Here is a 23,661-nt window from a genome sequence, read left to right on the forward strand (position 1 = left end):
AGCAAAAGTGCCTCTGCCACACGCACCAGCACCAGGGTGGGGGAGCACACGGGCGCACGTACACGCACGCGCAATGCACACACAGACACCAACAGAAGAAACAGACACACAAGGCACACATAACAAAGTGCATCTGCACACAGGCACAAACACATACACATACACCCAACCACAGGCGCACATACAAACATCCACGTGTGCACTCACACACACACAACACCTGCCTGCACGCACAGATACGCACACTCGGGGAGCATACAGGCGCAGACACTCACACACACACACAGGGGGTCTTTCAGTACACAGACTGTGCCAGACCGAGGACCCTGGCAGAGGCCATGGGAGGAAAATGACTCAAAGAAGTGGCTCCAAGTGGAAAAGCCACGAGACCCTCTCCCTGGAGCTCTGGTGAGCGCTGCAAGCCGGCGGGGACCCGAATCACCCCCGGGGTGGCCACTCAGCCGGGCCTCGTCCCCAGGGCCACCACCCCGGGCCTGGAGCCGAGCCGGCTGCCATTCTGCCGATGACCAGGCCATCCCAACCCGCTGACATCTCCAGACAACACCATCGTCGGCTCAGCCCACGGGGGCCCAGGCCGGGGATGCTAAACCCTGAGCCTCAGCACTGGCCAAGCCCCACAGGCCTCGGGGGGGGGGAGGGGGGGCGGGGGGAGCTCTGTTCCCCTCAATGAGGTGATGACATCACCCCACGGGTGGTCTCCAGAGATCAGTACAACAACATCGTGGAAAACACAGACTGAAGATACTCCTGACATCATGGCAGAGTCCGTTTACCAACATAATTATGTTTCCTTTTGTTAAAAAAAAAATTATAGGCAAGTATGTGTCCAGCTATGTTTAGCTTCTACTCGGTTTGGCTAATTATCTCATAGTGATCTTTACAGACTTCTAAAATGTAGATAGGTAGATAGATAGATAGATAGATGCCCCTCTCTTGTTGGCTACTGGGCTCCGACTTGTTCCGGGGGCCTTGCTGGGGAGGAGACCAGCGTGACCACACAGCTTCCAGAACCCATCGAGTCTGAGAGCTGGCTGGAGGTGCCAGGCACTTGGAAATCCCCACGATGCTTAGGGGAACAAGACACGTGGCCATCTCACAGACAGTAAGGCCTGAACCTGTCCCAGGCTTACTTCTTCCAGAAACCAAATGGGAGGTTTTGCCCTGAAGGGACCTAGAACCTAGCCAGGGGCGTGTGAGGGGCTGCTGGGTGGCCCCTGGAACATACTCCACAACTAAATCAGCGAAAGCGGCCAAGGGGCCCTTGTTTAGGAAAAGGTCCTCGTGGATATAGTTACGTTAAAGACCTTAAGCTGTGATAGTCCCGGGTTATCTAGGATGGTCCCAAACTTGGTGATGGTTCTTTTCATGTCAAGGGTGCACAAGAAGAGGAGACGCTGCCTGCCAAGGAGACCACTAAGGTGACCGTGGACGCCAGGATTAGGCTGAGCTGGCCACGAGCCAGGAACACCTGGAGTCACCAGAAACCGGAAGAAGCGAGGCGGATTCCTTACCTAGAGCCTCAGAAGGGAGCCAATGCCTTGACTTTGAACTTGAGGCTCTGAACTAGGAGAGAAGAAAATGCTGCAGACAGAGAGAAACCATCTAGATTTCAGCCATTTTCTACTGGTTGGTCTGGAACGTTCACCCAGGATAACAGAGAAATCACAGCCCGATTAGTATTCCTTGGCTTCGCTTCCGAATGACTACCATGATCTACAAAGGACCCAAGGCCCCTCCTCTGTTGAATCCCTCCCAGCCCAGCCCAGCGAGCAAAAGCAGCACCATGACCCGTGCGGCAGGGAGACCCTTAAGAGACTCACGCACAGAGTTCTGGCTCTTTCTGCCAAGTTGCCCTCAAACCAATGCCTTAAAGATCCAGCAATAACAACAACAACAAAAGGAAAAGTGAAAAGTGTCCACTCGCAGGATTTTCCCCAACTCACAAGTTGGCTAAAAAGCAGATCTCTGGATAGGCAAGGCCGTTGCTGAGAGACATTTACAGGAGAGCTAGGAGCTCCAGACTTCACACCAGAGATGGCCAAGACAGCAAGCCCAGAAAACATAAAAACACACTATGATAGCCGGGCGCCCGTGGCTCACGCCTGTAATCCTGGCTACTCGGGAAGCTGAGATCCGAGGACAAAAGTTCAAAACCAGCCTAGGAAGACAAATCTGAGAGACTCTAAGGTCCAGTCAACCGACAAAATGCCAGACGTGAAGGTGCGCCTCAAGAGGGAGAGCTCCAGGTTTGAGCAGAAAGTCTAAGGAGGAGTACAAAGCCCTGAGGTCAATCCCACTGCTGGTAAGCGCGCTTCTGGACGAACGCCCAAAGGAACTGAAAGCAAAGCGGGGAAGAAGTATTTGTACGTCCATGCGCCAAGCAGCATTGTTTGTGGTCATCAAAAGGCAAAAGCAAGCGGGGCACCGGTAGCTCAAGCCTGTCATCCCAGATACTCAGGAGGCCGAGATCTGGAGCTAGCCGGGGAAAGAAAAGTCTGTGAGACTCTTATCTTCAATGAACCACCGAGAAAGCAGGATGTGAGGATGAGGCTCAAGTGATAAGAGCACCAACCTCGGGTGGGTAAAAGAGCTCAGGGCCAATACTCAGGCCCTGAATTCAAGATGATGGCCATTTTCTACTGGCTAGGACCGACACAAAAATAAATAAATAAACAAATGAATAACTTTTTCTTTTGCACAGTTGTGGGAGCCCCGTGGTACATCCTGGGTCAAAACACAATGGTTCCGCTTACGATTAAATCAAGAGTCATTGAGCTGGTTCATAAACCATAAGGAAATTCAGAGCAAAAAAAAAAAAAAAAACCCCAAGTCAGGAAAAATTGGTGATCTACAGCCCCAAGAGCAGACTCGTGGCCCCCAGCAAGGTGGGGCTCACCCCATCAGCCGTTCCGTACCTCTTATTAACAAAGGCAATAATTAAAAACGTCAAGTTTTATGAAAATCTTCCAGCAGGCTGTTTCTGCAGATAGTAACTCTGTTTTTGCATTAACCTCCTTGGAGAGGTCCTCAGCCCTCTGACCCTGCTGCTAAAAGCATAAAATACAGACGCCGTTAGCAGCCAGGGCCCCGGCCAGCCATCCTCAGCTCTTGATTCACGAGCTCAAGCCTCTCCGGCAGCCCTCTGCTCCCTCGTGCCTCCCCAAGAAAGGCACAACAGAAAGAACAGCACATCCCAAGAGGCCTGGGTTCAAATCCCATCTTTGTCACCTACCAGTTGTTGTGGGGTGTTTTTTGTACTTATGTGTTTTGGTGTCAGTCTTGGGGCTTGAACTCAGGGCCTGAGTGCTGTCCCCTCACTTTTTTCCTCAAGGCTAGTGCTCTCCCGCTTGAGTCACAGCTCCATGTCAGTCTTTTCAGGTGATTCATTGGAGAGAAGAGTCTCATAGATCTTCCTGCCCAGGCTGGCTTCCAACCCCAACTCTCAGATCTCAACCTCTTGTGTGAGCCACCGGCGCCTGGCCCACTACTAAGGAATGTCCGAGGAGGGACTACAGTGGCACACAGTCCGCGACTCCTCCGAGGTCTCACCCGGGCTGCAAACCCCGACGTGGAAGGGGACCCCTGCCATCCAAGGTTTCTTCTTTGTGGGTTACGCTGGCCTGCCTTGATGATGGTGCTTGCGTAAAGCACGCATTGCATGGTTTCGGCTACTCGGATTCGATTGTGAAATATGTACGGCACACAGCCCCCCTCGTGGCCCCTCCCCTGCCGTGGGTCTGAAAAGTCGAGAACATTCTATCCACCTGCCAAACACACACACACACACACACACACACACACACACACACACACACACACACAGAGAACACCTCCGGCCTTTCTGAAGACACCACGCTGGTTTCTCCCAAGCACAGAGAAGTGGATGGGGCAGGGCTGACGCGGGCGACCGTGGTAGAGAACCTGACCGCGGCTGCTTGCGTGTCTCCTCCCTCTTCTCACGCACCTGCGGGTACACCCTCCACCAGTGCCCAGCACCGTGTGAACCGTCCCGGGCACCTCCGGCCCCACGCCTTGCCATGGGCACTGGAGGGAGGCGGGGGCACGGGACAGGCCCAGCCAGTAACAGAGGCGGCTTCCGGAACCTGAGGGAATCTTCCTAGGAAATGCCCACGCCCCCGCTCCCCTGGCATTGACCCCCTTGGGGCCAGCAGGAGCCACTCCTCCCCGCCCTGAGCCTCCTCTTGGAAGCAAAACCCAGCAACCCCTCCCCCCGCCCCCCCCCCGCCCGGACCATCCCAACCCCTGTAAGCTTCGTTACTCTAAATCACGAAAGGCACTCCGAAGTGTGCATCTCACACCTACCGTGTGAGGACTTCCACGGAGCCCACCCACTGTGGCCCTTCTGGCTTATTTCTGCACCCTCCATCCAGTCCGGGTAATACCCGGTGAGGTCAAGGAGGAGGTCTGGGGATCTCCCCAGGCATGAGGTACCCCGCCATTCCTGTGGTCCACCTCCAACCAGGAGGGGACGGTCACCAGCACAAGCTCCAGGCCGGACTCTTCAGTCCCGGGCCACCATGTACGCACTGCGGGGCCACAAGGGGTGGTCGGCCTCTGGAAGCCCAGCAGCCTCCCGGGCACACCGGGGGGCGGAGGAGGGGAACAGAGGACCGCCTAGGAAAGGGGCAGGGATTGGGGGGGGGGGGGGCTGTGTCCAAGGCAGAGGCACAGAGTAAGCTCTTTCATGAAGCCCAGCAAGCCCTAGGAACACAGGTGACACCTCCTTCCTGTTCGTCTAAAAAGTGCGAGGCACGGGACCGTCACAGAACTGGCGGGGCGGTCGTGATCGCGCGTGGTACCCGAGCCCACGGAACGGCAGAGCGATTCTCCACAGCTCAGCCTGCTCCCATCCACCCCCGCCCCCACCCCCACTGGGGAGGTCCACTGAGACGGAGTCCCATTTCGGGCAGCTGTTCAGTGGACCTCCGGAAGCATGGGTGGTGAGGACGATGCTGGCGGCCACCCCCACGCCTCCGCAAGCGGGGGAGGCTCAGGACTTGGAGAGAAGGAGCTCGCCTGGAGCCGCAGATTCGCGGCCATGTGCTCCGAGGACAGGACCGAAGATGGCTGCCGCCGGGGGCTTCCTCCCCAGTGCCGGCAGCACTGCCACGGACGCGCAAGCGGCCCGACATGGAACTCAAACACAAATCCACACCGTGGAGCCCTCCGACAGGCAGGGCAGCCAGTGATCAAGAACCAGGCACCAGGGCTGGGGAGATAGCCTAGTGGCAAGAGTGCCTGTCTCGGATACACGAGGCCCTAGGTTCGATTCCCCAGCACCACATATACAGAAAAACGGCCAGAAGCGGCGCTGTGGCTCAAGTGGCGGAGTGCTAGCCTTGAGCGGGTAGAAGCCAGGGACAGTGCTCAGGCCCTGAGTCCAAGGCCCAGGACTGGCAAAAAAAAAAAAAAAAAAAAAAAGAACCAGGCACCGGGGGCTGGGGATACGGCCTAGTGGCAAGAGCGCTCGCCTCGTATACATGAGGCCCTGGGTTCGATTCCCCAGCACCACATATATACAAAACGGCCAGAAGTGGCGCTGTGGCTCAAGTGGCAGAGTGCTAGCCTTGAGCAAAAAGAAGCCAGGGACAGTGCTCAGGCCCTGAGTCCAAGGCCCAGGACAGGCAAAAAAAAAAAAGAAGGGCACCGGAGGTTGCAAAATGAGGACAGGTGCCGGGGGTGGGGGGGAAGGTGTTCCATTGCAGGTGACAAACCTGAGGGTCTCAGGGGTCACACGTAGGGGGGGCCCTCAGCTCCAAAACTGCTGTTTTCATCTGATGCCAAATCTAACCACAGGTTTCACCCCGAGTCTGGTGGTGACACAGAAATCAGTACTTATGCCTGGTGAACACAGCGGCTCAAGGCTGTAATCCTAGTTACTTAACAGAGATCAGAAGATCGAAGTTCAAGACCAGCATGGGCACACAAGTTCGTAAGACTCCATCTCCACTAGTACCTAGGCCAGCTGGATCGTAAAGTAAGAGGCCCCTCACAATAACCGATGTGAAAGGGGGCTCACGTGGAAGGGCCCCCAAACTAGCAAGCGCAAGAACTTGAGTCCGACTCCTCATATCCTGGGAAGAACCCCAGGTATTCACAGGCTTCTGCTAGGGCAGGTTGGTGCCTTTTCGGGTTTTCAAGAGGGTCGGCATGAGCGTAGCACCGGTGGCTCACACACCTATAATCCAGGCTCACAGCTATGGTGGCTGGGTGCGGTGACACAGGCCCATGGTCAGGAGGCTGAGACCCAAAGATGACAATTCAAAGCCAACTTGAGCAGAAGTCTGTGAGACTCTTATTTCCAATAAAGTAGGGGGAAGAAAAAAAAAAGCTGCAAACGGAACTGTGGCTTCTGTGGTAAAGCACCAGCCTTGCTCAAAAATCCTAATGGATAGCACCCAGGCCCTAAGTTCAAGCCCAGTACTGGCGCAAAAACACGAACACAAACAGGGACAGCACTGACCCAGCAGGCAGTGCGTAAGGGGCTCGGGTCTGAGTCAACTCTCTTCACCTCTACCTTGAGTCTCTTTCCCACTGCCTGCCTCAGTTTACCCATCTACGTCACAAAAAGGGTCAGAGAAGAAGATCGAATGGTCCTGGGTTCTCACAGATGGATCTGGAGCCTCAAGTCACCCACCGCCGTGAGTATTTCCGGTTGGGTCAGCCCCACCCCACCTGCCCCACCACGTTCGAATCCCTCGAAAGGAGAACATGGCTGGCTGCTCCAAGGTGTCTGATGTCAGCGGCCAGCGCTGGCTCTGCCATCCGCTAACTGCTTGAAAGCGCTGTATCCAGCGCTGCTGCATTAAAAATTAATTACACATGCTATTTTATTGCCAGTGCATAATGTAATGAGCGCCAGCTGTGCTAAACAGCCAAACTCCTTTTTAAGACAGCTATAAAAAATTTTTTTAAAAAAAAATTTTTTTTTTTTTTAAAGGGAAGAAAAGAAAGAAAGAAACTGCACTTTCCAATGCCTCTCCTGTCAGAGCAGAGAAAGAGCAGCCTCGTGTGCAGACCGGGACAGGGGTCTTTGATTTCTCTCTGCCTTCAGAAACGCCCGCGGGGCCTGCCCCGGCCGGGCCGCCCCGGCGTCCGCTCCAGCGCGCAGCCGGGCTCTCTTTATCCTGAGGGCGCTCATGCTTGGCAGGGGCAGTGCCCCGCCCTCACGGGGCAGCAGTGCGGTCTTCCCTCGCCCCCCCCCCCCGGCCGCCCGCGTTAGGCCCCGCTGGCGCTGAAGGAGACCTGGTCCGCCTGCCACGGGGGCAGAGGGCTTTTCTGGTGACCACCGAAGCCCCACCACCCTCCGCTTCCTGCACTCTGGGGGGCGGGGGGGGGGGCGGGGGGAGGGGGGAGGTGTCTCAGAACTCGGCACGTGGTCACCCGGGGCAAGACAACCTCTACAGAGGTGCCCATCTCTCGAGACATCGACGCAGAAGGCAGAACTGCAAAGACGCCCCAACACTGGCCCGGGAGAGAGCAAGCCGGGACCACCACCAACCCCTTGGGCGGCGTAGACGTGGTGAGGCACACAGATGACGTCTCTAAATTTTTAATAACTTCCCTGAAAGCCCTTTTCTCTGCAATCAGCCACCCCCATGGGCACTGGCACCTGGTGAGCCCCAGAAAGTCCAGAACAACAAATGCGACTCTACAAAAGGGACGCCCACCCCCTCCTGCAGGGGTCTCCCACCCCTACACGCCCCGCACGCTCACACGGGGCTTTTTCTTCTTCGCCCCCACCCCCACCTCTCCCTCCGGCGTGTCAATGGACGTTCTAACACCCCACTGCCCTGCCTCTAGCAAACCCCCCACCCCCCCCCAGGACCAGAACCCACACAGCCCGGGGGCGGGGCCCGGTGAGGACGGCCATCCGTCAGCGTTGGAGCGGCTGCCCACTGGCCCTGCACTGCTAATCAAACCCAGTCCAGAAGAGTGACTCCAGCTCCCTTCTCATTCCGGTATGAAACGTGCCGAGTGCAGACCCTATCAGTAACATAAAACTCCCCGAAATAAGGCCACTTTCCAGACAGACTGTATTAATTGCACCGTGTCCCACACAGCAAGGGTGGTCTACTCCACGACAGCCCATCCAACCACTCCACTTATAAAAAGCAACACCAAATGAACACTGTGATATAATTGGAGAAGGAGAAGAATGGCAGATTCCACTGTTAAACCCTACTATTTACTTACAGGTAATTCTTTTATCTTTATTGTCCCTTCAACCCATGCCAAGAAGCCCCAGACTAGTTAAATAACACAGCAAGCACAATTTCAGTAGAAAAGTAAATTGAATTTAACTTTACAAGATTGCCCTGTGCTTTCAGCATATACTAATGACTGCCACTGACTCTCTCTATTAAATCCAAACACTTCCACTTCCCCAAGCTGGGATCCTGTGTGTTCTTGCGTGAGACCTTGAACTTCACCAAGCACATGTATTAATCACTCTGGCTGATGAACATGTGCAGCTTTTAAATATGCAATGAAGTGGCTCGGCTCCCTTTCCACCTCTAATGCCGGTACGCGAGCTAAGCCAGCCAAGAGGGTAAATGCCTTTATAGGCACGGAAGCCGGGGATGCGGCGTGAAGGAAGAGGCTACGCGGCGCCAGACAAGGCGCACCGTCCTTCTGGGAAGCTCGTGGGTCATAACCTTCTGCGGAGCTCGCTCAGGACGAGGGCAGCGCTCCCAGCCCCTGGCCCGTACGGTCCCCACGCAAAATCCTCAGGAACAGCCTTCACATCCTTCCAACCCATTTTACAGATGGGTAAACTGAGGAACCTCCCAAGAGGGGAAACGGCTCTCTGGATCCACACTGCCTCGTGCTTTCACTCCAATCGCAGAAGTCTCCCAACGGAGAAGAGTGCTGAAGGCGAGGAGGCTGTTAGCTGCCCCGCGGGAGCCCCGGGGAGCACTGGCTAGGGTCCCCTGCCCAGGAATGTCCACCGTAGACTCACATTGATCTGTTTCAGGGATCAGTCTACGAGGTGCCTCATTTCTAAATGCTATATGCACATACATAATATGAATCCTTTCCAAAAAAAAAAAAAAAGAAAGAAAGAAGAAGCAGCGGAGACTCACAGGGGGATGATGTATTCCAGGCCACTGGCCAAGTGGACTTCCAGGCCAGGACCACAGGCTGAGACTTTTCCACCGCCACTTGGCAAATCCTCTAAGTGGAATTTCTTAGGGAAGACCTTTTGGTACCCAGAAACATCCTGATTCGAAGCCCACAGGATTTGAATCCAGTCCAAAGCAAAGGGTGTTATGTCCCCCCTATCACTGTGAGCATCAGAGGGTGGCCTGGGGGGGGGGGCCCGGGTGGGGGAGGGGGGCCTGCTTAGAATGCTGCCGGCTTGGGGTGGACACACACAGACATACCTGTATGGTTTTCTTGCCCGCAAAATCATACCTTTCTAATAATAACCCAGAATGCCTTCCTGCGTGCGCAATTAACCTGTATGAGGCACATTTGCACCAGAGATTTCCGTATTCGTGGGAAGCCCTAAGTTCAAGGCATTCCGATCAGAAAAAGGGACAAAGCAAAGAATGGACGGCAGTCCTGCTTTATGGCGGACCACTTCCGCCTAATGGGTTACTGGGGACTTAATGAGTCCATTCCAGCTACTAATTAAACAGGCACTAAAAACACTTAAGCAGCCAGCCCCGTGTCAGGCAGAGAAATCACAAAGGGACAAAAATAAAAACAAACCACTGGAATAGGAGACTTTCAGGTACTGAAAGTGATCAGAGAAGAGGGTGACACAGCCTAGCGCCCGCTAATTAACAGAGTCCTGGGTATGGGCCCCAGGGCGGAAGTCAGAGCCAGTCCCCCAGGAGGGGGTCCCGGGACGGATATGGTCCTTCCTTGCCACGCCCCCTGCGGGGAGAGGCGGGGGGGGGGGGTGGGATTGTGCCAGGCCTTGGGGCCCTTCAGCCATAGCGTCTTCCATGCCAAAGCCAAAACCAAGGGCAAAGTCGGTGCTGTGGGAGCCCCTGAAGGTCCCGGAGGTAGCGTGGGGACAGACTGACGGCCACCCTCTCCGGAAGCCCTGTTTGTCCTCTGCGGGACAGGGGCAGACACAGCGGGGCTCAATGGGCGGCACAGTGACCTTGTCCGGAGGCTCGCCCAGAAGGGACCCCTGGACATCAACCTTAGCCCAGCCTTCACCCTGCCTGAGCCCCTCCCACCGACTTGTTTGCCAAATGAGGACAGAAATGGCTGCTGCCTGGTGCTCCCCAAAAATGTCAGGAGGGTCCAGCCGGGTTGGGAAGGCACGGGGGCTCCTCTCCCCTAACTTGGACAGCCTCTCCGGAGAGCCAGAGCCAACAGAGGGTTAACTAAAACCCTGGCGGTAGGCCTCTGCTAAGGAGATCATGTTTCTACACGCGGAACTTGACCGAGTCCAGCCGTACACACTGGGGCTGATCTTTGATAGCAGGGCCCCCGAGTGGCCGCAGGGCTGGAGCACTAATGACGGGAAGCCAGGAGAGCAGGGCAGCCCTCCCCGCGCACCAAGCAGCATCTTCTGCAACACCACCCCCCCCCCCCCCGCACAGATCTGCCCCACCAGGGCGAGGCCAGCCAGCCCCAATCCCCCCCCCCTCACCCCACGCAGACCAGGCGAACCAGCCTCTTGGGAAGCTGTTCTCCCTCCTTCCCGGGTGATCTGGGTTTTGCTGTATGCATTTCAGAGACCCAGGGAGAAACCAGAGCGCCACCCTGGAAGCCAGATTCTGTGATGTCACCATCTGTCACTGCAGCCAGGGATCTGGACGGCCACAGGCCACCCCAGCAGCCGAGCGGTCCACGGAGCCCTGGAACAGAGGCGACCGGTGGCCTCTCACAGACCCCCGGGCTCCCACCGGAACTGTCCCCTTGAGACGGCATCCGGGAAAGGCAAAACTCGCCCAACACACACATAGCTTCCCCTTCACGGTCTGGGTCCAGACAAAGCCTGCCACGTGCCTCGCGAACCGGATCTGCCCTGGCTCTGCAGTCACCCACTCTCTCTCCTTCCTTGGCCCCTGCCACAGAAACCAGGCCACGGCTGCCTGCCATGTGAGTGCGTGTCAGCCTCCCGGCTCCGGCAGGCCCTGCCAGGAGGCGGCCGGGGGACGAGGTATCCCGCCCGGCCGCGGCACGTCATTCGCTCTCGTCTGGGGGACGCGGGTAGGTGTGCAGAGCTGTGCGCTGCTGCCCAGCCCCGGCCTGGCCACGTCGGGAGGGCAGCAGGAACGGGGCAGGCACACAGGTGTGCAGGTCCGGCGTCTGCCCACAGCCAGACACACCATGGTGCTGTCCACGCCTCCCCACCCCCCACCCCGCCCACCACCACCACCCCACAGTGCTTCACTCCACCCTCATAGCCGGAGCAACTTCTTCTTCCTTTCTTTTCTATTCTTTAGTTTGTTTTCAATTTTGTGCCAGTACTCGGGCTTGAACTCAGGACCTGGACACTACCCCTTGGCTTTTCCACTCAAGACGGGCACTCTACCATGTGAGCCGCAGCTCCACTTGTGGCTTTTTGCTGGTTCATTAAGGATAAGCGTCTCATTGGGCTTTCCTGCCTGGGCTCAGTTGGAACGTCAGTCTTCAGCCCTCAGCCTCCTGAGTGGCTAGGGTTGCAGGCGTGGGCCACTGGCGCCCGGCAACCACCGACTCTTGACAAAGACTCCTTGGGAGCAACTTTTTTTTTTCCCCCCTCTGAGTTAATGGGCAACACATTGTCCTAAAGAGAAACTCAGCATTTTGGATGGCTCCAGTGATGTACACAGACAACCGAGGAATCCTTTCTAACCTTGTCTGGGGTGGCGGGCAGAGGCAAGGGCAGGGGAAAACCTCAGATGTTAAGCGTTATCCAATTAAGCTTTAGCTAAACAGCCCAGAGAGATGGAATTGGAAGGGTGGATGGGCAGTGCATTCCGGGAGCGAGGCTCTCAGAGCGGGTGGGGGAATGGAAACGCACCCCCCCCCAACCTCTGGGAAAAACGAGACACCGGTTTTTTACAGTTCCGTTGACGGCCTTCACCACGTTCCCCCTGGCACCCCCCCCAAAAATGCATTTGGGGGTGAGGGTGGCACTCCACCCCTGGGTCCCCATCTCGGGCCCCCAGCTCTATCCCAGGGCACACCCCGCCATCCCGGGACCCCAACCCCCCTCCCCACCGCGGCGGCTGCGTTACCTGACAACTGACACTGGCATCCAAAGGGACCCTCCGTCTGACCCTCACCCTGAGTCCCGTCGCCCGACATCGGGCGCGCGCTGCAGCAGGGCAGCGGGAAGCAGGGCGGGAGAGCGCCCAGGGCACGCAGAGGTGAAGTAATCACAGATGTGTGAGGGTGGGAGGAAGAGGCAGCTATGGGGGCCATCGCTGGCAGCTGGGCAGGCCTGCACGGCCCTGGAGAAAAAACAATAGAAAAGACTGGTCAGTCGGGCCCTGGACCGCACAAGAGGCTGGGGGTGGTGGGGTGGGGGTGGGGTGGGGGGGCACGGGAGGGGCCCGGGGCGCGGGGCGTGGGGCCGGCTTTTAAAGAGTGAGAGGCCCAAGGGGGGTGACGGTCTGCGGGCATGGCCACCCAAACGTGGGCAGGATGATGAGCGGGGTCAGGTCGTGGAGGTGAGGGGCGGGGGGGGGGGGGGGCCACGGGGAAAGCCTTCGGTGTGCAGCTGCCAGGCGGGGCGGTCCTAGGGCGGGGCCCTCTGCCTCCGGAGCCTCGGACAGGGGGTAGGGACACAGAGGGACTGTCAGGCCCCAACTCCCAGGAAAAAATCCTCCCGTGAGGGGGTCTTCCGGAGTGAACGGGACGGGGCTCCGAGTGATCATCTGCTCCCACCAGATTCTGGATCGCCCATCTCTGCAAGAGCTGGGAAGCTGGGCGCCCCTTGCTCCAAGGGTCTAGACTCTAGTTATCCTCCTGCTGCTGGTCCTCTCTCCAACCCCCTCCCCCCCCGCCCCAATAGCAAGCAGCACCCCAGCCCCGGCAGGGTTCAAAAAGGCCTTGAATCCCTCCGCCACCCCAAGAAAACCTGGCCCCTCTCAATGACTGGGTCCTCGCTTGGAAGCACCCTCTTCCTCACCAGGACAGAAAAGACCAGGGCTTTCGCCAGACTGCCTCTCTCTCCTCCACCCAGCCCTGCAGTTTTGTCTCGGTCGGCTGCCGGCAAGGCGAGGCGAGGCAAGGCAAGGCCTGCATTTGATTTGGCCGTTTATCTTACATGGCTAAGAGACCACCAGGGCAAAACATTTGTGTGAAGCGCTTGCCAAAACCACAAGTGGAGAAGCCCAAATTCCCTGGGTAAATAATTGAGCAAAGAAGCATCAGAGAGACAAAAAGGAAAAACATCAACAAGATGACGGGCAGTCGAGCCGTCCTGGCTCTGCCGGGGAGGCCGGCCAGCCTCACCTCCTGGTAAAGTCTGCACAGGTGGGAATCTGTCCATACTTGGCCACCGCTAATGCCCCCTTTCCCAGGTGAGCCAGGCTCCGCAAAGGCACGGAGAGCCAGAAGCCTGCCAAGTCTTCCGCATCCAGGCCTCCTAACCGCCCTGAGCAACAGACGCTAGAAAAAATCCACTGTACAGATCAGGAAACAGAGGCTGAGACTGGAGAAAGCCACAGCCTAACTCCCAAGTTAGAGCCCAGGGACCGCCAACGTCCTGCCAAGAGACAAAGCTAGAACCAGCCTTCCGCACGCCCTGCTGGGCCACTGAAGCCTCTGTACTAGGGTAGCTTAGGGACCCGGATATTTCTGAGCCGGCATAGTCCAAGGGCACAGCTGAGGAACCCCAGATACTGAGTGGAAAGCCAGGCCCCAGGCTTAGTGTGAGCCCTGAGGAAGGGCAGGCCCTTGTCACCAGCCTCCTCCGGAAAGGCTGCTTGAAAGGCCACTTGCACCTGACCCTCCTCGCTTTGAGTCTGGGGTCCCCGCTGGGGCCCAAGGTCATCATCAGCCATTTGTGCTGACTGTACCCCAACCACCTGCTCGAGGGAAGGACCGCCCTCGTTCCTCAGGGGGAAACAGAGGCTCGGAGAGCTGTGGGGTAGAAACCCAGTCGTGCCTCCCTCTACGGCTACAGATGGAGGGCATGACCAAGAAAGCCAGGGGTCCCATCATCCAGGGCCGTGTGGGGCTGGGGGGAGACTTGGGCACACTTGACCTCAGCCAGTCACTCACTGGTGGCTGCAAACGGCCAACCTCTGACTCCAGTTCTGGCTCCATTTCTAGGGGAAGTCACAACTCAGCACCACTACCCATCCAGCTGAGAAGGCAACTGAACCCCCCCAAGTGGCCTCGTGACCGTCACCCCAATAGGAAGGGGGATGGCGCTGATAGGAAGAGGGCAAAGAGACGGGAAGGAAGGGGCCCTGAAGCCACAGGGCCAACGCAGGGCCAGGCCAGAGTCTGAGGCCAGGGTCTGTCAAGGTGATCAAGCTCGCGTGGGTAGTGATGCTAGTAGAAACAAGCGTCCTCAAGGCCTCCTTCTGAAGTGTGAGCTCACTGAAGTCAGCCTGCTTCAGGGGCAGCAAAGAGGGGCTTCAAGGTCTGGGACCTCCCTGGGACTGTCCGAGTACCTCATGCCCTGCAGGAGGCTCCCTACGAAACAGCTCCCCAAAGCAAAACGCTGCCCCCAGGGACAGCGCGAGGAACCCACGCACCGAAAGCCACGCGCGAGCGAGCGAGCGAGCGGGCGAGGAAGCACGCGCGCGCTGTTTGCTTCCCTGAGTGGGATCCTGAGCCGAGGAATCCACGGAGACAGAATGGAGGCTCCCGGGGCCAGGGGGGCGGCTGCGACGTGAGGACCGCAGAGCGCGAGGTGGTTTCAGGAGGTGGCGGCTTAGACCGCCTGGAATTACATCACAGCGGCGATGGCGACAAAGCCTGGCGAGTACACTCAAAGCCACTGTGGGTACCAAATGGATTTTGCATATGTGCATCTTAATTACAAAAAAAAAAAAAAAACATTCAGGCTGGCACCGTGGCTCAGGTCTGTAACCCCAGCTTCTTGCGTAAGCAGAAAGCTTAGAAAGTGACCCCCCCCTCCCCACCATCTCAATCCATAAACCACGCATGGTGGCTCATTCACATGATGGGTTCCGTGGCCAAGGGGAGCAGATGTAGACAGAAGGATCCCGGTCCAAGGTCAGCCCCAGGCAAACCTCAAGACCCTACCCCCCCCCCAAAATAATAACTACAGTGGAAAAACGGGGCGGGGAAAAGGAGGGGCCGTCGTCTACTTTCAATTCGGAGTTGCTTCCTGCTCTCGGAACACCTCGCACAGCTCGGTCGCTTGACGGCGAGCAAAAGCTTCCTGGGCTCCTGGGTGGGGCACTGGCCTCGCGTGCACAAGGCCTTGGCCTCCACGGCACAGCCATTGTATTTTTAAATACTTTCTTTTGAGGCCCGTCTCAGTCCAAACAGACCCCCTGCGCGTGGAGATGTATGCCAGGGGGAAGCCAGATAACCAGCTCAGCTTTAATCGAGAGCAGGTGACTTGCATCATTTAAAGTAGACAAAAATAAATAAGCAATTAATACGTGGGTATGGCATGTGAAGCTCAGCGCCTGCCTACAGGGTAGGCGTCACGTCCCCACTCTGACAAGGAAGAAAACCGAGAGCGATGACGGCTGTCTCCGTGGATTCCCCTAGCCCAATGGGTTTATAAGGGTAACACTGCCTTCCTGCTCTCCGTTCCCCAAAAATGTCTCCAGATGGGGCCCCTGAAATGTGCTGAAAGGTCCAGAACAGGAGACACGGTCGCTGTTCACGCCTCCGGGGCATGGAGCCTCCCGAAGGGGGTCCCCGAAGACCACCTCCCTTCAACCAGGCCTGAAAGATGCTCAGTGCCAGCCCCACGCATGCGCACTAGCTGGGGACACACCCACCGCCAGGAGCCTGCACACACACACACACACACACACACACACCACTCCTGCACGGAGGGTGACAAGAACCTCCTCTGAGCCAGGTTCAGCCTGCAGGCTCAGGGCCGCCCCTCCCAAACGGTGGGGGGAATTGCAGATTGCACTGTTCCCAGCTACAGAGGTGGCCAGGAATACTCTGTGCCGAGAGGTCTATTTTTCTCCCCACTGGTGTCTTTCAACGGATGCGTTTTTTTAAGGCGAGAACTCCTACTGATAGTGCAGAAATGAGTCACAGATCAAGGAAGGAGACAGACAGGGAGCCAGCGTCTGTGAACGAGGGACACTGGCAAGGGAACCTGACAGTCCCCGCGCCCCCTCCCCCCACGCCAAGACATTAATTCTCACAAGTCGGAGAAAATTACTATGCATGAATGCAAAAAGCATGATCAGGAGTAATTAACATGGCTTCATATGCAAATTTTATTAATGCAGAAGTACAAAGTCATTATGCAAATGAAACTTACGTCAACTCTCTTGACAAATATTCATCTCAGAGGCTCAAGTTTCTCCCTTTTTATTTATTTATTTAATTCCCGCCCCCCCCTCCCCTTCCTTCCCCTCGTTCCTTTTTAGGGGAGGAGGGTTTGCAGAGCCCAGTCCTGGTGCTGGTGGCCACTAAGATACCAGCAAGCCACAAGGACTGTTTGACAAGTTTGCAAAGTTGTGTTTCAACCAGAGAAATTTATTCCTGCATTGTTGATTTTTTTTTAAGTTGTTGGCAGGTACACGACAGCTCATAGGAGAAAGGGAGGAGGGGATTTAAAAAAAAAAAAAAAAAAAGCTGTGGGCAGCAGGCAGCCAATCAAAACGCCAGAGCCGGTAATGAGGGCGATTGATGGCTGTTTGGCTTTTACCGCAGGGTAATGAACTAGAATCTAGTGGGGGGGGGGGGGGGAGAGAGAATATGAATATTCATGAGACTGTTCTCCTGCCTTTGATGATTAAAGAAATTTTTAATATTCAAATAAGCGCTTGCCAACTGACTAACAAAGAACAAGCACGCAGAAATATGGAAATGGAGCCGGGAAAGATTTGAGAGGCTAACAGTATTCGGGAAAAGGCAGCCCCAAATTTCCTAAACAAGATAGGCAGATAACCCAGTTCACACACAGGCAAATAAAAACATTTCTTTCTCATCACTTAAATATTTTGCCAGCTACTTTGTCTTAAGGGATAATAAAGGGGGAAAAATATATAAAAAGCCATGTATTAAGAAGAGAAGAGAGAGAGAGAAAGAAACAGGCAGGCAAATGCACTGCTCATATTTAAGAATCATTATCCTCACCCTAGACTTCCACCTCCCACCCCGACAGGAAATCACTATTCTTTTTCCGGTGTGCTAGGGAAGATGGAGGTAAAATCAGCAGCGCCTTGAAAAGCCAGTGCTCCACACAGCCCTCCTGCCGGCTAGCACGACCCGGTGGACAGGTTCCATTCCATCTGCTGCTGCTCCCTGGCTGCTCCAGGGGCTCAGAGACTGGGGAACTGTGCTCGATCAGGGGGTATGTGCCCACCGGTACCCACAGTCTGGACATCTTCAGGCATCCAGGCCTTGACCTTCTTACACAGGAAGTGGGGATAGGGAAAACTGGGGGGGTCCATCTTGAGAAGGTGGAAAGACGGAGACCTTCAGCGCAAGGGTGTCCAACTTCGGCATCCTGAGAGCCCAGAAATGCCCTCGTGACCAGATGCCACCGAGAGGAAGTACCTTCGCCGGTCCTGCTGACTGTCTACTAACTGTCGGCTAAGACCATGTGCCGAGAGCGTTACAGCTCCGCCGTGGGCTCACCCTGAAGCACATAATAACAGCACTGGCTGGTAAAATGATCCTGCAGTTAAAATATATCTAATTAGCGGCTGATGACATCCATTTTGGCAATTTCCTATTTCAAAGGAGTGGAGCGCCACCTTAAACGAAACAGGCCCGGGTACTGACCAGAAGCCTGCAACTTGCCCTATCAGTTGTCTCTTTCTCCCTCCTCTTTTTTTTTGGGGGGGGGGGGGAAGGGGGGAATGGAAGGAGTGGCTGAGAGAGCAGGAATAGAGGATGATTCTAAGGAATCTTCATGGTGGTTTATTTCCCAGAGCCACCCAAGCCCCAGGGGGAATTGCTCAAGCTACCACCCCACAGCCATCGTGGGACCAGGAAATTCTATGCAGGAAACCAGGGTTCCCTCAGTCCTGCCATTAATCCCTCCTCTGGCTTCTCATTCTCAGTCTCCACCTGCTTTGTCTGATTGAGTGCAGAAGGCCTGTCACAGGTCTCTTAGTCCCTTGAAGCCTGGGTGGGGTTGGGGATTGGGGGCAGGGAGGGTGGGGGGTGGGGGGGTAAGAGCAATGAAAGGGAAAACGGGTTCACACTGGTACGCATCCCCGTGTTTCGGAGCCCTGACGTGGGAGATGTAAAGCCAGAGTTCGCATCCATGCTTAGCCTTCCACCCGCTGCTTTCTTGCTGAAAGCCTGCAACCCTGCAGGTGCCTGGGGCCGATGAGAATTCAGAATTCCCACTCCGTGACAGGCCTGCTTCACCTCCCTCACCAGTCGCCTGGGTCACTGGGAGAGCTGGACAGCAGGAAGAGAGGTGGCTGCCGACCTCTACTGACACCGCCCGGACACGCCACTTGATCGCCGCTCACAACCCTGGGTGGACCACCCGGGCATCCTCCCATAGCCACCGTCAGAAGACTGAGCCACCCACCTGCACGAGGCAGGTAACTCAGCGCTCGGTCCTTGAGCCTGTCCGTCCTCCTCCTCCCTCCTCCTTTCAGAAATCAGTCTCAGAGATGTATCGCTCCCCAACACGGTGCCCATTTCATGAAGCCCCAGAAGAGGGACAGGGCAACTTTACCAAAACCTCTCCCCAACCCCGTCCCCTGTGGCGGGTGTGGCGAGTAGAAGCAGGGGGAGGGGGGGTATCGCACCCCTTTTCCGGGTCCAGAAGTGCTTAGTTCAATGATAGGCAACCCCAGTTTCCTAAAGATGCAGACTTCTGAGACCCTGGACACGGCAGACCCCTCTCCGTCCTCTGAGGCGGGAACTGGAGAGGCCACGTCAGCAGGCCCAGCCCCTTCTGGGGCCTTTCCAGAGAAACCTGCTGGTACTGCAACCCTTGAGACACCTCCCGTGAATCACTGGGGACAACATGGAGAAGGCAGACAGAGTGTTTGGGCCCCCATTCCAACGCTCACGCCTGTATCTGCAGGGCAACACTCACAGGTTGGACCGTCTACTTTTGCTTCCCTATAGGGGGATGCTCCTGGAGCTCTCTGAATATCCTGAATATAAATCAGCACCTCCACTTGACGCCTATGTATCCAGCGCAGGATGCGCAAAGAAAAGCAAACAGTCAACTTACAGGTCAGCTCACCAAACTGGGGCCTTTGATAGAGAAGGTAAGGTTCTATGCTTGACTAGTTAGAAAAATATAGGCATGGGCATCTAAAATACAGAGATGTTACAGATATATGCAAACACACACACACACACACACACACACACACACACACACACACACCCGTAAGGTTAAACTGCCTGCATGCATCACCAAAACAAAACCTGGGGTTAGCAGATGGCCAATGTCCCCAGCAGAAGCACCTAGCTAATCCCTAGCAGAGGAATTTCTCCTTTCTCCCTGATGTAGGCCTTCTGGTCAGAAGCCAGGCAGCTGGGTAGCTGTGTCCACCTATAGCAGCTTCTGCCCCCACAGAGGACTCCCAGGTCCTTCAGGAATCCGATCCTCAGCTGCATCCAGAGCAACAGGCAGTGGCCTACCCGTAGCCACAGGAAGCACACCGAGAGGAAACGCGCAATCTAGGAAAGGAAGCCGGACGCTGGATTCATCTTCAGCAGCCCAAGGCATGAAAACTCTGGGGCAGGACTAAGGGGCCCGATCCCCTCAGATAAGCTGGGCCAACCATCCCGTAGACACATGCCCGTGTTTCTGTTCATTGATAACTGGGGGGGGGGGGGGGGGGCGGGAAGGGGAGAGGGGATCTCCAGTGAAGACAGAAGTCACGTGTCCTGTGAGGGAACTAATCCGGGGGAAATGAATCTTTGGGTTTGATGTCTACGGTGTGTTTTAAAGCAGAGACCCCTTTTCCTTACCCACACCCCTCCCCTCAGCAATCACTGGGTTTGACTTGACGTGAATGTCTGGGAAACACTGAACCTGACTTCTTGTCAAAAATCCGGTCCTCCATAAAACACATTTAAAAAGCTGTTGAGCTCAAAACGTCGCTGTGGTTCAGGGGTCCCACGAAGTACAACCTGGGCTTTTCCCTCAAGCACCACACACAGAGGACCCACGAGAATTAAGAGGAGGAGGAAGGAAGTCTCAACTGAGAAGCCCAGAGAACTAGGAATGAAAAGAACACAGCCTAGCCAATAGAAAGATGAGAAAGGAAACCGAGTGTCCAGAAGGAGGGTTTGGCAGAGACTCCAGCCCAGCACAGGCAGGAGAGAAGATGGAAATTTCAGGTGCAGACCGAGTTTGAGGAATGTCAGTACCACCGTCGACCTTCTTAAGACGGGACCATAAAAATTCAACCTGGGCAGGAAAGGAATAACCACAGCACCAGTAAGATTTCTTTGTTTTCCACAGGAAAGAAATAAATTTGGCTAAGGGAAAGTTTAAGAGAGAGCAAGGAGGAAAAAAAATCAAAGTGGAAGAATGAGGGTCCCTGCTATCCTTCAAAAGCATATTTTGTTTTTTAACATGTACTTATTAGAGTTAGAAGCAACTGATCTCCTCTTTTAGAATTTTTTTTTTTAGAAATCTAGCTCTCCCTTGAATTTTGTTGATAAGAATTGAATCTTCTTGTATTTCTTTTTTCTTTTTTTTACCTTTTTTTTTTTTTCAAATGGACACATAGAATACTGAGGGCTCAATGCTTTGTCTCCCATTAAGAACAAAAATCTTTCTAGGGCCTCTTTATGTTTCCAAAGCCACGTCTGAAATGTCACTGACTAAAAAATTGAACAGGCCTGTAATTACTTTCAACCAAATAGTTCCTTTAACTGAGTTTTCTGTATGTAGATGGCATTTAATATACATATTGTGAGTCTCCTTTTCAGCCCGGTAGCATTTGATAGAAAAAAAAAATCACAAATTTCCTTCTAAGGAAGCAGTCTGACAGCCACCTCCTTACTTGCTGTTTTGTTGTTGTTGTTTTGGTTTTTTTTTACATGAAATCCATTTTCATCTCCGAACACACCAGAGGTGATGTGTGGTATGTGCACAACAAAATTTGTAAAAATTAACACTTCACTGGATTAATTTAATAAAGCTGGTTAGCACATTAACGCTGGTCACATTGCTCCTTACGATTCAATCCAAGCTACTCACACGACACGGCTGCAGCAGAGGTTTACATCAGCGGAGGTTTATACCGCTATTTAATGTAATTAAAGAATCCAGCACTGCAGTCCTCAGTGGAAATATCATTTCTATTGCGACGTATTCCCATTAGAAATTGGGGAAAATCAGAACACGTCGACGTTGATTTTGTTGTGAATTCCAGTCCCCCCCCATTCCCCCCCCCCCCCACACACACACCTTCGGCTGTCTTTGAGGGACCTCATGAAGAAAGAACCATTGCTGAAATCTTACAGAACACATTCCTGGATAAGCCAAGTCTCACCTCCCTACAGGAGCCTGCGAGTGTTTATTTGGCAATACTTGATTTTGGAATTTTTTTTTAAGTCTTTTTAAAATCTGCAAGCCTTTATTTGGCTGTCATTACCCAGGAAGTTCTCTGCCTAGCACACAACACCCATCACATAAACAACGTCTCAGATGCCCCCACAACAACAACAAAACAACAACAACAACATGACCAATAAAACCCAGAGAGGGGAAGGGGCACCTCCACGGCCGATTAACATAAACAATGACCGGCCCCAGACCCCACGCAGGACAAGATCGTCGCAGGAATACAGCCAGCAGGAATACAGCCAGCTCAGGAGACCTCAGACACTAAACAGACACAAAACCAAACGGGAAAGGAAGGGGGCAGAAAATCCTTGCTCCATCCCATGACCAAGCCAGCAGGGGGGAAAAAAAATGAAGTCTTGAGACTGAGACAGGGAACCTGACTCAGCCCAAGTGCACACAGTAGCCTCCCGGCTTCCAGGGGCTGCCTGCTCCGCTTACAACCACCAGGAAGACCTTTCCTCTCCACGCCTGCCCCCGGAGCAGGAGGAGGAACTAGCTAGCTTCTTGCTTCCCCCCACCCTTTCCTAAGTACATTTTAATAACCTTATTCTACATCCTAATTTCTTTGAAGGGAGAAAAGAAACACACACACACACACACACACACACACACACACACACACACACCACATCAGTGTCACCAGAAGAAGAAGAAGAAAAAAAAAAAAAGAAAGAAAAAAAAAACACGTCACTCTGTTTTGCAAAACCCCGCAGCTTCCTTGGCATAAGGAGCGGCTGGCTGGCATTCTCCCCTCATTTGACAAAACCACTCTTTCTGGGCATGTACTCAAAAACAGGTAGGAAGCAAATGCTGAGAAATAAGGAAGTCAGAACAGCCAACAGATTTTTCACTACCGAGAACGCCAAGCGTAAACATGATTTATTTAGCTGTGTTTAGCGTGTCTGTCCTGCACCCCGCGACAAGCCCACTTGGGTTGAAGGGAAGGGTGGAGAGGAGGGTACAGGAAGGCGCGCGGGGGGGGGGGGGGAGGCGGGGGGGGGGGAGGAGAAGCAGGAGGACAACCGGGAGAGAAGAGGCGGCTGTCGGAAGACTTGCTGTGAACGGTTCAGGTTGAAGACAGGAGAGACCGTGTCAGGAGAAAGGCAGCACCGATCTGCCCCTCCGTGAACTGTCACTAACAAACGCTCGGAAGAGCCAGGTTCTGCAAACAGTATTCGCATGGGGCTTGGCATGCTCTCGCCTGTTTCCTACTTTTTTTGTAAACCCGATGGGCTGGGTAGAGGTAGGGGCAGGGGAAGCTCACGGAGCTGGGACATTATGGGGACATTATACAGGGACATCCCACATGGGTCTGTTCGGATCTGTGTTCAATTAGGGAGCATCACACACCTCCTGGCTATAAGCCTGCGCCCAGGCAGACTCAAGGTGTCCGCGGTCCCCACCCCAACTCCAGCCCAGATGCCGGGAAGCAGAGCTCTGCCAGGGCCCCTGTGGGGAGAGGAGAAAGTATACACTCACCAACCCAACTCCAGCCTGAGCTGGGGGAACAAGCCAAGCAGACAACAACAACAACATCTGTACTTCTACAGAACAAGGCTGAGCCAGAGGTTTGGGACCCTGCCAGAGGTTATTCTTATTAAAAACAAATTCAGGTCATCCAGCATTTGCTGGGAAAAGGAGGGGGGGGGGGAGAAAGAAATGAAAGGAAGAAAGCCTCTTTGCAAGAAAAATAACAACAACCAAAAAAAAAAAAGAAAAGAAAAAGCGAACTACAGTCCCAGCAGGCCTTTTCGAGAAGGTACCTTTTCGTTAAGAGCCAGCTGTGAGTTCAGTGGATAAAAATACCAATTTTGGTTAGCTTTGAGAGGCAGCAACAAAAGGTAACCGAGAATTTCCTTACCAGTGTGCACTGAGATCATTCCTCGCCTGCTCCTAGCAAGTCTGAGCATTTAAAGTCAGCTTGCTGTATACCTTCCTCCCAACCTAAATCTAAATCACTCCTATCCAGCTCC

At 54.6% G+C, this 23,661-nt stretch overlaps 1 protein-coding gene across 1 annotated transcript in view; it reads right to left on the minus strand.

The window, feature by feature from the left end:
• Positions 1–23,661, minus strand: part of Bcl11b (BAF chromatin remodeling complex subunit BCL11B) — an 88,105-nt gene that overhangs the window by 37,450 nt on the left and 26,994 nt on the right. Inside the window, 1 exon segment of the mRNA XM_048362344.1 lies at positions 12,234–12,449. Coding sequence (XP_048218301.1) covers positions 12,234–12,449 — 216 coding nt within the window.

Source organism: Perognathus longimembris, chromosome 14 (assembly GCF_023159225.1).
Source record: "Perognathus longimembris pacificus isolate PPM17 chromosome 14, ASM2315922v1, whole genome shotgun sequence".
NCBI lineage: Eukaryota > Metazoa > Chordata > Mammalia > Rodentia > Heteromyidae > Perognathus > Perognathus longimembris.